This window comes from Pseudoliparis swirei, chromosome 17 (assembly GCF_029220125.1).
Source record: "Pseudoliparis swirei isolate HS2019 ecotype Mariana Trench chromosome 17, NWPU_hadal_v1, whole genome shotgun sequence".
Lineage (NCBI taxonomy): Eukaryota > Metazoa > Chordata > Actinopteri > Perciformes > Liparidae > Pseudoliparis > Pseudoliparis swirei.
The window spans coordinates 8,925,485-8,943,099 of NC_079404.1; the positions used below are offsets into that span (position 1 = coordinate 8,925,485).

Consider the following 17,615-nt stretch of genomic DNA (forward strand, 5'->3'; position numbering starts at 1 on the left):
CGTGTGGCAACTGTATCCCAACAAGTTTGATCTGTGCTGCGCCATGTGGCCATGTGTTATTCTGTGAGCAATGTATTCCCAGAGGAGTGTGTTTCTTGTAGCTTTTGGTCATGTTGCACAAGCTGCACACTGTCTGTCTGTCTGTCTGTCTGTCTGTCTGTCTGTCTGTCTGTCTGTCTGTCTGTCTGTCTGTCTGTGTGTGTGTGTGTGTGTGTGTGTGTGTGTGTGTGTGTGTGTGTGTGTGTGTGTGTGTGTGTGTGTGTGTGTGTGTGTGTGTGTGTGTGTGTGTGTGTGTGTGTGTGTGTGTGTGTGTGTGTGTGTGTGTGTGTGTGTGTTCCCTGTCCTTTGAAGTATTATGTGGCAGGTGTACCATTGCAAGGTAGGTGCATTTTTTTTGTCGACGCTCCCTCCCTTGAGGACTTTGGTCGTCTTCATCCACATGGGGCCCTGAAACTGTCTCCGTGGGCGTTTGCAGATAGGATTGAGGAGGGCTGAGAAAGAGGAGTGTGAGAATGACCTCTATTTATTCCAATAGGGCCATCTCATAGAAGTTGTCAGTGCTGCCTAACACTGATGGGCAAGTTTTAAAGCTGTGGTAGAGTATCTTATATGACTCTGGTCCTGTGAGACCGCTCTGGCTGGACGGGACCCTGTCACAGCTTTATCAGTGGAGGTACCTGAAACAGGCACAGATAAGAGCCAGCTCTGGTGGCCCTCACACATGGGGCAGTAATAGGGCCATACCCCAATTCCACTGGATGAAGGCTCTTGGAAAAATAGGACTGCCGTAGTCATTCTTCTGTCATTTCAGGGAGGTCAGACTCTGTACGAGCAAAGTGCCCACAGGTAATGAAGAAAAAGATATACATTTTTTTCTGAATGCTGGCATGGTGGCACTGTGGCTTGATAGCTTGCTACATTGCTTTCCCACAGAAAAAGCCCAACATTTTTTGCCCACCCCTTTTCAAATGTTGTCATGCACTGTTTACTGTGTACATCCTTTTTTGCACTAGTTTCTTCTGGCTTTTGTTGGTTTCCTCTAAATGCACCAATTATGTGAACATTTATTAATTTACTACTGAGGGATGAACAACATATCATTCCTCTGGAAATGCTTGATTGGTTTTTGCATCTCCGAATGAATTATGGTATTGTTTGTCAAAATTAGATAATATGTACAAAGTACTATGTAGCTGTGGTGGTAATCTGGAAGAGAACAGCTAACAGATTAGCTGCATTGAATCCCTCAGGCCCATTACCCAGGCAGCTGGTTCAGGAGTGAAGGAGATAGTTTGTTGTGATTAGTCTTGTAATTAAACTGCACAGGCTATGAATACATGAGTAATGAGTGGCACCCTGGATGTAGAAGGAGTTGATAAGTGGGCTGCCTATTTGGTGGAGCTTCGGGCTAACAGGAGGCTAACGCCTCAGATACATGCCACAACAGAGGTGTACACAGATATCTGCAGTCTTCACAGGCGTGTTGTAGTTCTGTTTATTCTGTCCGCTTTAAGCACACATTCCACACATGTGAAGCTTAGCCATACAGACTGTCTCAAGGTCACAACATATTGGAGGTATGCAGATGTCCACACAGAGCCTTTGTGTGTACACCCTTTGAAGGCAAAATGTACGGCACGTTGACCTTCGCAGACCTTTGCATACTCACGGATCAGGGAAGTCTAACTTTGTCTTAAAGGTCATCCAGCCAGATGAAATGCAGATAATAGTTTAAGGATGCAAAAGTAGCTACATAGATTCACTTCCCACTACTTTCATGTTCTCTATTATAAGGAGAACACTTTTACATATGTGTTTGATTCCAAAATCTATGAATATATATAAATCGACCAATGAATAAATAAATAAAGCAATTGAGCAAATACATTTGTAATGTTTGTCTTTCCTTTCTCTGATGATTCACAGAATACTTATACTTATTAATTAATAAGTATAAAAAGCATTGTTATTTGTACAGAGAAGACCCACGTGTACTTTCCAGAACAGGGCCAGATGAAATATCCATTTCACTCTCACACAAGACAGGGCTCAGTCCAGCCTCAGGGAGGAAGCAGCTCTTTCAGCATGAGATGATGCAGCCCCCCGCAGTCTTTGCTTATTGCGGCTTCGTGAATGTCAGCATGTTAGCAACTGTCTAACAATTTTTTTGATATGTAGTAACACGATTTTCAAAGACCTTGTGGCATTATAATATTGTTTTGAACTCCCAAAATAAGAGTGCAAAAAAAAAAGAGGGAAAAAAAGCACACTTCTTCTCAGTGCTTCAGGGCCAGACCTAGGTCTAAACATGCCACGATTGTGGAGTTCTTAATTTATTTGAATGAGCAGAAGGTCAAAAGTTATTATCTGATGAACAAAAATATTTATTTGCTCCGGGCTATAACATAAAAAAGCGACCCACTTTCTCAAGTCTTTTAGAAGCAGACGGGATCATAGAAGCTGAAGTTGAAAGCACACAGACAAAGTTAATGGATCATTTTGGTAATTTTTAGCTCCATTTTACGTTGTTAAAGAAACAAACTTGTCAATAAAAAATATATTGGGTTCAGATACTACTCAACTGAATAGATACACTGAAGATAGTAGTTTCTTGCAAACACCTGTTTAAAAAGCAACAATTATGAAAATAATAAGAGTATTAATTGGCACAATATTGAGAAGTTTATATATACATTTTGTTATTAACGTTTTTGTGATTGCATGGCTTTGCAGGAGAATAATATTGTTTTATTGTAAGCTGGGCCCATGTCAGCTGGCGAGGGTGCATAGTGCCACACCATACTATTTATTCCCATTTCCTTACCCTTACTTATCCAAACACAGACTTGAATTTGCCTTTGTAATTAATGTCATTAGGATAATTTGGGGAGCGTGTGGCACATGTTGCTGGAATGAGGACGTGCTTAATCTCTCCACCCACAGTGTCTTTCTCCATCAAATCCACTTTGTGAGCATATGTCTTAATTGAAATGATGGGAAATAGCATCTGTGAAGACCACATCACTTTCAGTCTCCTTGCAGCTGTGCCTCCACAACTCTCTCGCTCTCTGTGTGTGTGTGTGTGTGTGTGTGTGTGTGTGTGTGTGTGTGTGTGTGTGTGTGTGTGTGTGTGTGTGTGTGTGTGTGTGTGTGTGTGTGTGTGTGTGTGTGTGTGTGTGTGTGTGTGTGTGTGTGTGTGTGTGTGTGTGTGTGTGTGTGTGTGTGTGTGTGTGTGTGTGTGTGTGTGTGTGTGTGTGTGTGTGTGTACCTTGCTGGCATTTGAAAGATTCATAAAGCCCAACTCACCAGCTCGAGGACCGTGCTGCTTGCACAGACCCAAGTAGAATTAGGATGTACTTCCTCGGCTGTTTGGTTACCGAATCAGAGTAATGATGAGATGCAGTTGAAGGCAGGTAACAACATCCTGGCCTAATGTTCAGTGGCAGAGATGAAAGACTATACGCTGTACGTGGTTTGTTTTGTACATTTAGTACAAAGCAAACCGAGCAGGTTGCTTTTCAAGCTCCGCCGTAACAGGGCTCTTGCTGCTGGGGAACTGGCATGTTGGCAATACATGTTGTAGATTCCTACCGTATGTGATTGGACAGATTCTGTCCGCCGTTGAATTCAAATTTAGCCGACTTACCTGCAGTTTTCCAGCTCCATCAAACACATGAACAGCATTGCTTAACAGTGTTGTTTTAAAGGGGTCCATGTTCCAAAATGTTCCTCACCACATGAATGTGGTTGACCCAGCAGGGTCTCCTTCCCCTAACACACAGCGGTGTCACTGCCTGGTGGTTCTGAGCTGCGTCACCACACAGCATTGCCATGCGGAGACACTAAAAACATGTTGATACCTGTGGATGCACAGTGACTGAGACACCATGGTTGTAGTTGCTGTGACAGTAGAGCTAAAACTGACTACATGTTCCTAAAAAAAAGGTATGGTTGTATGTCAGTTAATATCATTTCATTCACCTTTAATTTTACAGATATAGACCACGTGCTTTGGGCATTGTGTGTGTGCACTTATTTCATGGGATCATTCCTGCATGCGTCGCCTGTCTTACACGTCCATTCTCACTGTTCATTGCACACAAACGGTATTGTGTTGGTGGGCTCTTGACGGCTACACATTCTGGGGAATGAGACTCGCCAGTATTGCCACCTTGCATGGAAAAACTACATTCATATTGACTTTTTACTCAAAAAATTCAGGGAATGCTTGCTGCAGAACTCTCGAACACTGTTGAGAGTAGTGTCCCCTGGCAGCTCATTCAAGCTCAGAGGAATGTTATTGAATGCCCAGCGCAATGGAAACCGCTGGCAGCTCAGTGACTTGCTCCCTCTGTCTTTACTCGGGGCCGGTTGTCCCTGTAGACACTACCCAGGACACCTTTACAGCATGTGTACAGCAAAACAATCATCACAATGTTCTTGTCCTTCAGTATGCCACTGCATACACTCTCACGCGCACACACACACACCCCCACACACACCCCCACACACACCTACTTCATCTTCAGTATAGTAAAGCAGTAAAAAGAATGTGCGCCCGCAGGCTGAGAGATGATTTTCCAATTAAGTGTTCTTTTCTTTCAATTGAAGAGCTTCTTGACATTTGAAGGCTGCTTGGATTGTATTGTACTGTACTTTATGTGTGTGTGTGTGTGTGTGTGTGTGTGTTTGTGTGCTGTCTGTGCATGTTTGTAGTGTGACTCTGGAGAACTGATAAATCCCAGAGGCGTAATGATTGACAGTGTGGAGAAGTGCTGAACAGTGCTTCATGAAAATGCCAATGCTTCTTGAGTCACTCAAAGGATGCTCTTACAATGTTAAAAAAATGGCACTGTCGGGACGTCAGCATCCTGCACATCAGAAGTCATTCATTTACACAACCTACTTTAAGGTCCATGCATCAAACACATCAAACACATCAAGTGTATCTATTCTTGTTCGGTTTGAACCCTTATTCAATATGTATGGTTCATAATCAGCCGAAACGGCCCTGTGATATTGCTCGTGTGCATGATGCTCTGTTGTCATCCTTTTTAACTGCTCCCCTGTTGCTCTATGCGCCTCTTTTCAAGTGTGACAGCATCTCAGTGACACTCACAATGGACAACCTCTTTGAAAGCCAAGAGTATGAATAATCACTAAGACACCCCTAATCCATTTTTAAATAAGGGAATATTAATGCACTTACAACTATATCTGCTCGGCATGCAGTAGATATGCAGAGATTGCAGGTCTGCAAATAGTGCCCTCTCTCAGACTGGAGCTTCAGCGAGCGTTCAGGGATCACTCTACACTCTCTGTCACCATGACGACGGCATTTCTGTGTCCGAGTGGGTGTACATACTTCATTTAGTAATCCTCAACGACCAACATGGGAGCAGCTGTGTGCGTGCTGTGAAGGTCCAAGCTAGCAATCTCGCCAAAATACACTTAATTACTGAAAATGTTGTCACTCTGGTGGGTATTAAGATAAGATAAGATAAGATAAGATAAAATAATCCTTTATTAGTCCCACAGTCGGGAAATTTCAGGATCACAGCAGCGGGTGCACGTTAGAGCATTAATAAAAATAAAACACAAAACACAATAACAATACTAAAACTAAAATACTAAATATACAGAGGAAACTAAATATACAAGGGGAAAACAAAGTAAAGTGCTGAGTAAAGTGTTGAGTTTGCCAGGATCTCCAGCGATCTACTGCAGTTTGTTGTGGAATTAGAATGAGAGTGTCCGTGGCTGGCATCTACTGTGAACAGAACGTGCTTTTTTATTGGGAAGTTTGACCTGAACTGGCACAGTTCTGTTTTTACAGCGAGCTCTACGTTCACTGAGGTATGCTGGAGAGGAGAAATACAAATACACTCGCCCCATTAATGTTCACATCTATTCCCACCAAGCCACCTCAGAACCATGGGGGAGTTGTGTTAACCCAAGAGCCAGGACTATAACACTGTCACTAACACAGCCTCCTGAATCATTATCTCACACACATTTCCCTGGTTAAAAGTGGAAGAAAATGAAACATGTCATGTCTCTCTCTGACTAATGATACTAAATTGTATTTTTAAGTTGCTAAGTATGTGAAGAGAAACAGAACTGCTCTGTACATCTTTACCACCGTTGTGTTTACACGGGTGGATCCTCACCTGCCACATCTCTTAACATGCAGTGTAGCGCTCTGACACACTGACAGTGAGTTACATGTACAGATGAAGGCAAGGGAAATGCTCTTTTAAACAAGATGCGTCTTCACGGGCCGTTGAAGAGCTTTGAAGAGGCTGACAAGAGATAGACGGGTCCTCTCAGTTCACAATGATTGGCACTTATTTGCTGTCATGTTGAGATGTGTGGAAGCAATCATTAAAGCAGAATGTATAGAAACTGGTTGGATCTGCTAAACAATGTTTAACGTAAGGAATTATAGAGCACTGAGAAGACTGTGGGAAATGGGATTATCATAATAATGATCAACAAATAAATCTCATGAAAATAAATGGATTCACAAAGGGGATTTGTTTTTTTTCTTTGAATGTCATTAAAAACAGCATCTGAATAGACAAAAAGAGGTCATCAAATGGCCCTTTGAGGTTGTCTTCAAAAGCAAACCAATCCCCGTAGACCCACATATGAAAATTAAAATAAACGTGTGTCGACCTGGTAAATAAATGCTTTGGCGCTCCATGGTTAATATTCATGTTCATGACAAATGTACGGACACTTTTTGCTTTGCAACAGCTAGCCAGAAACCTAAAGGCGACGTCACAGAGACTCCCCTTTCATGTTAACCCGGAGAGAGCTGTATAGATATACAGTAGATTTCTTCCCTGTGTGCTTCATCATTGAATTGCCCTTTAATGACACTCCCTCTTCTGCACTCCTGTGTCTTGTTGTTTTGTTATCTGTTTACGTTATCTGGGGAAAAACAACAACAACAACATAAATGAATGGCACACAGACGAGAGATTTCAGCGAGTGCTGTTACTTTATCGATGCATAACACTGTAAAGTCCATCTAAAGCAAGTCTTATAACAGTGTTTGCACCTCACTGAGCGTCTTCTCCTAGATTTAAGAAATCACATGCTATTGACTTTCCTCAGGAACATTTTTTATTATAGACCCAGCATTCTTTGAGATGTTGGTTTTACTGATATTTGTGTGCAAATCACTTAATTAAGAAACTGTATGACAGTCCATTGATATTACTTCATTATTTCCATTGTGCAGATCCGCCCTCAGCTTTGAGATCGTCTGTGTGCTCCTGAACCTCTTGAGTTGTAGATGATCTGACTGATTTTCAGCATCAGTCATAGAAATTCCACTTGCACGGCCTGCAGTCCACTGTCCGTACAACATACTGGCTGCCGTTAAATTAAATGTCGGCAACATTTTTTAATGGACTCAAAGTCATTACGTGCTTTGTTGATTCCTAAGTATTGAGGATAATTGCCATGGGCAGCACAAAAGTGTTCTGATTATTGTCTGCTGGCTCTTGTGAATCATGATAGATATAAATGAGACTCCCATCTCTATATCTCTATTTGGTAATAACAGTTGTTGGCAAGAATGGGACCATTCAGGAGCAGTCACACGACAGTAAACGTGTTCACGCCTTTTCATAGTTGTTATTATGAGGAATGGAGAAGCAGCATCAAAGTCAGTACAGGCAAGTCACAATGAAAGATTGATTAGGCTCTGAAGTGCTGGTCCCTCTCTGAAATAGCACCGCAATTCTCTTCTAAGTGAAGTCTGGATATTTCAAAAGATTTTATAGTTGCTAAGAAAGTGGCGTCTTTGAAGTGGTCATGTCCCTTTGGTAGTTATTCAGCAGAAGAATATTGTCGTAGGCTTGTCTAAGATTTTCACATATCCTTCAAAGTTGGTGTGGTGAAGCGTCATTTTGTGTCCTTTCAGGCTCACATTTATTAATGAATATGAGCCTTTTACTATTAAGACTATGCAGATATGGAGCTTCCATCTGATACATATATGTTGCTACATAATGAAGCTGTACAGTACACAGTAAACCATATGCAATTTAAAGGAATATGTCAAGATATGTCTGAATAAGTACATATATATTTTGCCTCACAGTTCATTTTCCTAGTGCCCTTGAGTATTTTCTATCAGTGTCAGTCTGGAGCTGGTTTGAACTGCGAGGTTACATCTCTTGCAAAGCAAATGGTTAAGTGTTACTGATTACTCAAAATGTTCATCCAAGCCAATGAAAATCAGTTTTGTCAGTCCTGATATATAAATGCAGGTACTGTCATGTTACATTTGTGCAGTGATGTGAAATATCACAGTTTATTAGTGCTGGTTTGTAGTTTATCTACTGTGTTGGGGTTTGGAGACTGCTATTGCACCTGATGGGTAAACATTTAGGAGCAATATTCCCCTCATACCTCCATTAGTGTCCAGGATCCCTGCTGTTATGGAACATGACACTCCCCAACAAACTAAAGGACAATACAAGTCACACACCGAGGGTGCTGAGAGTATCCAGACAACGGCATGCTAAGTTCTCCTCGGTGTAATTGTATCCTATAATCCATATTTTCTGTGATTTCTAAACAATACAATAGCAATAAACAAAAAAGATAAAAAACAACAATTGGCGGTGGACTCTGCAGTTTGCTCCATGTTTCCCCATTTCAGTGCTTTTTTATTGACTTTCAAGAATTGATGGGAGAAATGTGTGCTAAATATAGCACATTTGAAGTCCAGAACTGGCAGGCTTAATGCATGCACTGTGGCACATTTGCTCCATTTAGAACAAATATGACTGAGCAACAATTTCACAGACTCCACTGCATCCCTGTTAGGCCAGTTTGTAGTCCGTGGTGAACCTGTCCATGCTGATAGAAACAGAGGCTGCATGACATATGCAGAGCAAAATCCATTGTCTCTGTTTCACTCATGGTGTGTGTTAGAGAATGTACAATTCAATTCAAAGTGATAGAGTATCATTACAGCACAATAGAAAATATTGTTACGGTATTTAACTTAGTCCTGCAGCAAACACATAATTATCCTTTAACTCTTAAGAAAAAACTACAGGGATGTTTTTGTTTCGTTGTTCTTTTTGTTTTATTTTTCTTTGCAGAGCCTTTGGGCTCATGAGGAAAGAAAGCACGGTTTGAATGGCAATCATCAGTCTCTGCTGGTTCAATTGTGTTACTGACCTTGTAGCCCCAGGCAAGAGACTGCAATGAACAAATCCAGTGGAGGTATTGGGTGAAAGAAAATGGCGAAAAATAAATAAATTGCTGGGATGGGAAGCACATTAACTACTGGTGGAATTGGCAGGCGGAGGGTCTTGAAAGAGGTGTGTGAAGAGGGGATTGTGTTGTGTGATAAAGACATGTTCTGTTGAATTCCATAATGACTTGTTCAATATGCTCAGAGATAACCATGCTCGCTGTAATCTTGTTGTTCTGGTCTTTTTCTTAACAGGTTAATTTTGAAATGATTAGCTTTTTATTTCCCTGTCATTGGCATGATTATTTATTTTTAAATGTTTTTCTTACAAGTGAATCCATCTTTTTCTTTTAACAGGTCAGGGCTGCAGAATATAACCTTTGATGTGCAGATCTGAAATTGTCTGATATTGACTGATTAATTTGCCTTTAACATACTAAACTAAAGCGTCCCTCTAATGTTGTTTTGCACCCATTATCATCTCTGCATTCAAGCCTCGCCCCTGAAGTGCTGGAGGGATTCTCGTTATCTTTTTGACCCTGCTAAGATATAGATGTATGTGCCTCTTGTACGAAAGTTGCACAGAGATAATGGTATACACGTGTCGGTATGTGCTTCCGATGCAACGCAGACACACTGATACACCCAAATGTGTCTGTCAGCTAATGGGTGCAAATCATGATAAAAGCAGAGGGTTTTACCAGAAGAAAAAGAACAGAGATGATAAAGACCCATGTTGGATGGATTATCTGTCAGCATTTCAAAGTCTTATTGCAAAGAGCATTTTTGTATGATTTATAGATTGTACAAACATGAGTCTTCAAACATATTGGAAAATCTATGTACTTTTACATGCACCTTGAGTATTTTAAAGGTTAAATGACCTACAGCTAATCCACTGACATCCCTCTATTCATTAATATTACTTTAATTAATTAATGAATTATTATTTGTATTTAAGTGTCCATGCAGAAGACTATTTACAGTACAAGCTCACAAGTCAGTTGTGATTCCATAAGGTCCCTACAATTTACAGCACATTAATGGTCAGTAGAACCTTATTGCAAATAATCATTGTATTTTGCTTGATTTATAGAATGACTAAGCCTTTTCGTAAAAAAAACAACTAAAAACAAAACAAGGGCGGAGGGGTCCTTTGTGTTTAAATTTAAAGGCGATACTGAAGCAGCTGTCAGAGTGTTTTTGAGCTCTAAGTAACTAACTGTCCTACCTTTGATATCCCTCCTAGCTACAAAGTGATAGGACAGAAACACAGCTTTATAAATATGTATGTGATGTGAAACAGTTGCGAATGGAGACGTCGGTGATGGTGAGATAAAAACTGTTTACATTATCACGAGTTCACCAGGAGTCTGGTTTTTGGTGCTTGCCCACACTCTAATTGGCATGTAGCCATTCTTGTAGTGAAGAACCTCATGTATTATGCACGAAAAACAACTTGCCACGTGTCCCATTATAACCACATTGTGCTGTGCAATACTCAGGCCTGCTATTCTGGAAAAAGACAATCCCTCAGACAGCTCTATTCTCATTACTGTCCAACCTCAATGTAGCTGGGAATCGCCTAGTTTCTTACCTCTCCCAAGCACAAAGTCTGACCTCTTAAGAAAGACCAGTGAAAGCCAGTTGATTGTAGTGGTTCCCAATGCATTTCATCATCCTGACCTATTAGGCAACTAGACCTACAACTGAGCGCTAAATTTAATCTATACATGATTTATGATCAAGTAGAGTCTTAATATTGCTTCCATTTTTTCGGAGGGAAAGTCTGGCTAAGTGTTTAATATAATGAGTAAACGGTGAGGTTAGGTGTAAGAGAACACACACGGCTGCTGTGTTTTCCTCTGATGCCCTCACCTGAACCATGTCTGATTACTCAGTCATCATACTTTGGCAGGGTTTAATGTTTTATTGCACTGAAATGAAGAATTGATGCGTTAAATTTCAGATGTATAAGTCATAATTGATCTATGTTTAATAGACCGTGAATCGAGATTCACCAGCCAATACCGCTGAATGAAGTAAAAGGCTGTACTGTACACTCTAAAACTGCTTGTGAAATATATTATAGTTTACAATCGGCATCCAAACCTTGGTGACCTTGTTGAAAAGTTCTCAGGTTTGTAGCCCTTTTCATACAGCTGCGTTTAGTGACATTACGTTCTCCCGAGCTGTTTGTATGTGAAAATGCAAACACCCGATGACCCTTCCTGGAATGCTCTGTGGGTGATGCAGATTTACTCCTCTGTGCATTGCTGCTGACCTGTTCTGCCCGACACTGAGAAGAACAAGTGCAGTCAGGCAGAATGCAGAATATTATGTTTCTGTCAAGTCACTGCTTAGATTCTCCCATTTTCCTGTCATCACTCCTGTGATTCAATTAAGACGCAGCATTCCTCAGTCTGGTCCGGCTAGACAAGGAGACCCGTGATTTACAGGTAGAGATATTACTGTGCGAAGGGAAAGAGAGCATAGGGAGAGATATGCATTTTTGAGGAGATGGCATAAAATATTCTTGTTATTGATTTTCTTTCTAAGCTGCTGTTTCATTTACTAAAAAAATGCATTCATTTGAGGCTGTGGGTTGTTCACGCCGTCCCCGTTGTCTCATTGAAGACAAACCTAACCGTATTTCGTGATGATGCCGATGAGAATTTCGCAGATTGCAAAAACGTTGGCTCGGTTGCATTGCAGCCTTGTACTTATTATTACACAACACAGTACTATTAGAAATGCCTGCAACCATGCTACATATAAGCTTTGCTGAAATATATTATTTGTGTCGTCCCCTTCTGACAGATGTGATCCACACCGTGGGCCCGGTGGCCAAAGGTCATGTGAGCCCGACCGAGACCAATGACCTCACCTCCTGCTACCAGAACTCCCTCCGGCTGATGAAGGAGCATGAATTGAGCACTGTGGTGAGTACAGTGCGCCAACACGCTTACACTCACCTCAGGAGAAACGTGTCTCTGTACTATGCAGCTTGAAACAAGTAAATGATGTGCTTCTGTGTTTTTGTTTGACGGAGAATAAGCCTTCAGTGAGAAAAGCCGTGTTTGAAATGTTTTGGAAATTTGGAAAAGGTACAAGAACAAAAGGATTTAGCATCTTTCAGATTCAGTTCTCAAAAGCTTTAATCTTCTTTTTTCAACAGAAGCAACAGAGAACACAACAACATTGTAGTGTTTCATGTTTTTCAAATGAAGGCTTTCATGCCGACTAGTTTGGCTTGTGATTAAACGAAACGCAGGCCTCTGCTTCCACCACTCCACATTGCCACTGCACACAACTACACAGTTGTTCCTTTAGCGTTGTTTGAGCAGCTAGAAAGCTGTGACCTTTCTTAAATCCTCTAATGGTCTCTACGCAGATTTTTTACTTCCTATCATTTGTTACCAAGAAATGAAATGTTTTGCACCAAGGAGTTATTTCAGATGTTTTGATTCTGGTGTCTGACTGTGCCACCTCTGCAAGATGCATGTTCTGCTTTAAAACACATGAAAAGCACAAAATGTACTGAATGTGATTCATAAGGGCTTTAGACGACACGATGCTCACACGATCCACAGCTGGTAGCGGCGGATCACACACTACCCAGGCTTCCTGTCTGCTCCGTACCATATGTCCGAGTCCGGTCCATGTAATATATGGATTTGACCTCCCCACGTAGAAATCAGTATCACCCGAGTCAACTGCCCCGCAGCTTCATCAGAGGCCATTCAATAGAAGTGCTCACCAACAGCAAGAGGAAGATGAGTGCCAGTTTCATTAAAAATGATTGTGACACCATTCCTGCTCTGTTGATGACCTCTGAGTATGAGTGTGAAAGAGTCTTTTAGCAATTAAATAGATTGTGACTGACGTTGTTGGAGTAAGTGTTTTTGAAGTTTTATCAAAATCAACCAAGATATGATGAGCCACAAGCACGATATTACATCACAATGTCATTTCAGCAATAGAATAATTTAGTCAAGTGGTTGGAGGCTTCAAGGGTGGAGGTGAGGCCAACGCCACAGCAGCTTGTCCGCCTTTATCCATAAATGTTCCAATACTCACTTTGTGTCTGGCACATTCCAAAAGATGTATTTAGTTTAGGTCTATCTCTTGATTTATTTATCCAATGATCCATATATGTATAGGAAGCAGAGTGTCTGTTTTTACTGGGAGCAGCCTGGATCCTGTCTAATGTATGTATACAGCTGCTCTCCGTTGAGCAGGCCTTTAATGAAAACAGTGGTGTTGTGTGATTGACTGGCCTTGTCGGATGAGCCCCGTCATTACATTATCTCAGCCACAGTCCATTTAGTCTCTCCTTGCTGCAAGGACGACAGAAAGTCTTTTTACCAAAAGCAAAAATGTCTGGATGAGGTCTTGGATCAAGCCTTTCTTGTTATGCAAGACTGACATGAAGAGAGGCTGTAAGGGTTCTCCAGTCCTAATTGTTGTTAACAGACAGTCTTGGGGTCCCTTGGCACAGAGTACAATGAGTCCAAGTTTGCGGCTTACTGATCAGCACAAAGCCAATTTTGACTCGTCTGAAAGGGTCTCACTGTGAGTTTTGCTATGTGAGAGAAATACGATATCCCACCGAAGACCTGCACCCTGCCAAGTGGGTCTACAAAGTGGGCAAAAGAGGGCGGCTATGTTTGGGAATCCTAGACTGCTGGTTCCCTAATAGGGATTCCAGGGCATTATAAAGGGATAGGAGTCAAAACAAAGCCTATTAAAATAAACTTGACCATGAAAGATTAAAGAGAAGCAGAGCTTGGTAGTTAAACCCTGTTTCTTGGAGCTGAAATTCACCCTTTAGGCTCCAAAACAGTACAGCTATCATAGCAGTCTCATCAAACTCTTCTTTTTGACTTTAGCAAGGGCTGAAAATGCATTTCCTTTATCTTGCTGCAGCTCAGTGTGTATGACTGAACATTTACTAGTATCCCTAGAAGTCAGTAATTAGATAGAAGAGCCGTTGCTGTCCCTATGTGTGGCACTGATTTCAGGCTCTACTGGGACGGAACTGGGTCAGATTGAAAATGTGACTTCAAGACAGTGGTTCTGAAACTGTTCTGAAACTGCAATGCCTTGGCGCCCCACTAGAGGGTCGCGACAGGTTAATTGCAAACATGTAAATTGCAGCCAAAATAACCAACTTGTTGCCAATTATTAGTTATTTTTTACTCAGATATAACTTTATTTGTATTCTAATAAAGTGATTGAAAACATATTAGTTTTTTGATAAAACGTTGTTGTTATTTCAATACAAATTCAGCATTGATTGAAATTCATTGAAATAAGAACCCTGCTTTGTTGTTTTACTTTTGAGATAATTGGCAATATGTTAGTGCCGAGGTATTATTTTTGTATTATTATAACACTAGAGGCATTCAGCATTAAACTTTCGTGAGATGTCTCAAATCGAAATTGCGGAAGCTTATTTGTTATCTAAAGGCTTAAAACTCATACTCATTGATACTTTACCACGTCGATATTTGCTAAAATAAAAAGTCAGATGTGCACATTTTGATTACGTGTCTAGCCCACAGGGCACACTGTAAGTAAAGGATGTGGCTCTAAGCCTTACAGAGGGATGGCTTTCAGATGAAAAATGACGATCAACCCGAGCCAGGAAACCTGCCATTCAACTAACGTTGAGAGCTATCTGGAACTGTCCAGTTTTTCAAACCCCCACGCTGTCTGTCTCACTGGATAGATATCCGATGGCTGGATGGCCGATTGAGTTCGGTTTTCCAAATGATTTGGCTGCAGTGCATGGAAAGTGATAGCGTGTATTTGTGCCCATGCGCATGCATCCACGAAGGCTTTTACGTGCATCTTCCAGGGGCATCTGAATGTGCCTGTTTGGTTGCAATGTTCTTTCATTTATTCCTTGCCTAGAGGACTCTAATGCTTCAGTGCTTCTTTTTTTCCGTTTTTTCGCTGCGGCTGAATGAGCAGCAGGCTGTCACAGCTCCCTGGGCTCTGACTGACCACAGTCAGGATGCAAGCGTGGTCGGCTTTTCTCTGCAACATCACACAGGGGAGCCGTAGGAGCTCTGCAGCCTGTGAGCAGAGTTGCAGCTCTGGACTGATGAGCAGCACTTTGTCAAACAGCCCCCTCATCTGCTCAATGCCTGTTACACTATAGTGTGTTGTCCGCTTCCAAATAAGGCTCAGGTGAGGAGCCAAAGAGGAAGCGGAGATAGAAATATGGAGTTTTGGTGGATTAATTCTAGACATGAATTGTGATCATAACAATCCCTCGCTGGTTGAAGGAGTAAAGATGCTCTAGCAGGCTATTCATATTTGAATGAGCCAAGACATATAGGTCTCGTCTGGGTTTCTCTGACATACAGAGAATGCTACATTTGGAAACAGCTGGTATTGTTGGGGAAACTCACCAATGAGTGGTGCCAAACTATTCTATTGCCAGAAATCTCAGAAGACCACGGATGAAAATAAATTAATTTCTGTAAATTATTTTGTGTGTGAAGGTGCCATTCAGTGTGTATGACATGCAGGAGTTTAACTCTGACTGAAACCTGCCAATTGCATCGCCTTCGACTGCAACTGAGAGAATAATTTCTTGTTATCTACTTTTATTATCTGGTGAAAGACTAATTATTCACATCTGCGTATGTGAATTTTAACAATATACTAATGATTATGTGTCTACTGTATCTGTGTACAGTCAGACCCTGGGGGGGGGGGGCTCCTCCCCAAAGAACTGGAAAGCCACACAGCCATACATGGAACTGAGGAGACGGTTAATACAGGTCCCCTGTCTTGGTTACTCGTGGAAGGCTGCTCAGATTCTTCCCTGGAAGCAAGCGTAGCATCTGTCAGGCAGAAACAGACAGCCTGTGTGGAGGGGGACACCACCATCTGGAAGCCATTCAGCCTTAAACTCTGTTTTGTTTTAGAGACCATATTAAACACCCCTTAGACTGTGACCTTTAGAATAAAAGAATAACCATGTTTACCCAAAACATCATTCTTGTTTCATTTAATGTAGCCTTCCTTTTGAGACTTCGGGGCGTGTTCTGTTGAGACGAAATAACAAGGATTTTTGGCCTGAGGGTATGGTGGCATAAAGATACAGCACGCATTCGTGTTGTTAACTAATGATCTTGTGGCAAACTGATCTTTTCACTTTGACAGGCCACAATGTGTTGCTTTTCGAGAGTCTCCGTCATTAAGCTTTTTCTTGCAGCATGCAGCGGACTCGTAGCTGTCATTTTGGACAGTGACAGGGTTGCAGACTGCATTTAGTGTCCTCCTCCCTGACTCCCAGACGGCCCTGGAAGTATTTTGCAGTCATAACATGCTGGCTTTGAGGAGATCCAGCAGGGAAGCCACAAATTACCCGTTGATAAAGATTCTGAAAGCCAAGTGGATTGGAGATGAATGGTGTAGAATGATAGGATTAGCCACCCTTCATTGTGGGCTCATTCCAAGGCTGCTATAGAAGCATTAGCTCTCATTCATTTCCCCCGCCTGTGTTCCCGAAATGCATTCCTGCAAACAATGTATTCTATTGACACAGCAGACACATGCTGCTTGAAGATGAGAGCTGATAGCCCCTACTCGACACTCTGTTTGACATGACAGGGACAGCAGGTGAAGAATAAACACTGCATCACTGCGGCCATGCCCCCAAGGTGTCTTCGAGATAGACACCACACTCGGCTTTGTGAGGGCAGGTTGACTTTTTGACTGACCAGTTTTAAAAGCTCTCTTCTGTTTTCAAGAATTTTATGAAACACTCTAAGTAACTTTTACTGTTCCATCTTTATTAATGTAGGTCACCGGTGATATTTGGAAATGTGGTTTTTACTGCAGCATTTAAGTGCACTGGAGGGTTTTTGTCATTATTTACGTTTCCAAATATTACCATATCAAACTTAACGACTTTGTACTCCACCCTATTCCATTTGGGTTTGCCCACTCCCCAAGTGATTCATTAATTTTCATTTATGCACAGAACAGATCGTGCGCAAACTTTTCCTCGAGCCGCTTCTCTACCCTTCCTCGTAAATTATTGTCCATGAGTGCAAGCAACTCCAGATTTTATTATATAATGTCTGAGAGAAGTATGGAGGCCTGGTTGTGCACATACTTGGCTTCTGCTCACAGTAAAGTAAACTGTGCCATTAATCGGGATAGAAGAGTGAGAGGTTTACTGCTAATCTGCTTACACAACACAATTGGTCTTTGTGTCTCCATCGCCCAGAATTCCATGAAGCTCATACTTTGGACTCTGTTTAATCAATTTTTTTCATGACAATATTTGGAGAACTTAATTTAATGCAAACAGACAAGAGTACGCTATTGTGCTTCTTAAATCAGTTGAATATCTGTTTCTTCTACC

The 17,615-nt window shown here is 41.5% G+C and overlaps 1 protein-coding gene across 2 annotated transcripts in view; it reads left to right on the forward strand.

Moving 5' to 3' along the window:
* Positions 1–17,615, forward strand: part of macrod2 (mono-ADP ribosylhydrolase 2) — a 431,365-nt gene that overhangs the window by 292,122 nt on the left and 121,628 nt on the right. For both annotated transcript variants that reach the window (XM_056435476.1, XM_056435477.1), the window contains exon 6: positions 12,044–12,165. In XM_056435476.1, the coding sequence (XP_056291451.1) occupies positions 12,044–12,165 (122 nt within the window). The remainder of the gene's footprint in view (positions 1–12,043; positions 12,166–17,615) is intronic.